Source organism: Penaeus monodon, chromosome 24, assembly GCF_015228065.2.
Source record: "Penaeus monodon isolate SGIC_2016 chromosome 24, NSTDA_Pmon_1, whole genome shotgun sequence".
Classification (NCBI taxonomy): domain Eukaryota; kingdom Metazoa; phylum Arthropoda; class Malacostraca; order Decapoda; family Penaeidae; genus Penaeus; species Penaeus monodon.
Genome location: NC_051409.1, coordinates 14,089,840 through 14,090,400, shown reverse-complemented (window position 1 = coordinate 14,090,400; position 561 = coordinate 14,089,840). Strand labels below are relative to the sequence as shown.

At 47.6% G+C, this 561-nt stretch overlaps 1 protein-coding gene across 1 annotated transcript in view; it reads right to left on the bottom strand.

Annotated features, from left to right (window-relative positions):
* LOC119588607 (calcium-activated chloride channel regulator 3A-1-like) overlaps positions 1-561 on the bottom strand; it is a gene marked incomplete in the record, with an annotated part of 45,835 nt that overhangs the window by 5,121 nt on the left and 40,153 nt on the right. The window contains 2 exon segments of the mRNA XM_037937249.1: positions 31-160; positions 462-559. Coding sequence (XP_037793177.1) covers positions 31-160; positions 462-559 — 228 coding nt within the window.

The following is a 561-nucleotide window of genomic DNA, read 5'->3' as shown; positions in this document are numbered from 1 at the left end:
TAAACAGATAAAAGACGCGACGAATCTTACCCACACCGTCGTCCAAGTCGTCGCCAGTGGCAGTCCAGGAGAACTGGTATGTGTTGGGCGTCAGCGCCAACACCTTCAGATCTCGCACAGGCGAAGGCGGGAGTGACCCTTTGGGAGGGGCGTTCGTGATCTGGAATCCAGAGTAATGCCACATTATTGGTTGGGTACCAACACCAAATTAAAACATGGAAACATCCACTACTTGTGAACAAAGATCTGTTCATGAAAATCGATATACGGTAGGATTATGAATAGCACCCAGTATTCCTGAACAAAGATCGACTTGTGAACATTAATATCAGATAAAACTATGAACAACATTGGTGAACTCCGAAACGGCGTGAAAGCATGTCACAACTACAGGTTAGGTCCGCATTTTCTCATGTTTCATAAAAGTAAAAAGGCTGTTTCCACCTCCTTGTGATACTCACTTCGATGGAACCCGAACTGCTTGATCTGTGGAACGTCCCCGTGGGCATCGAATCCCCGGCGGTGGTAACGGTGCTCCCACAACAGTAAGCGGGTCGCACT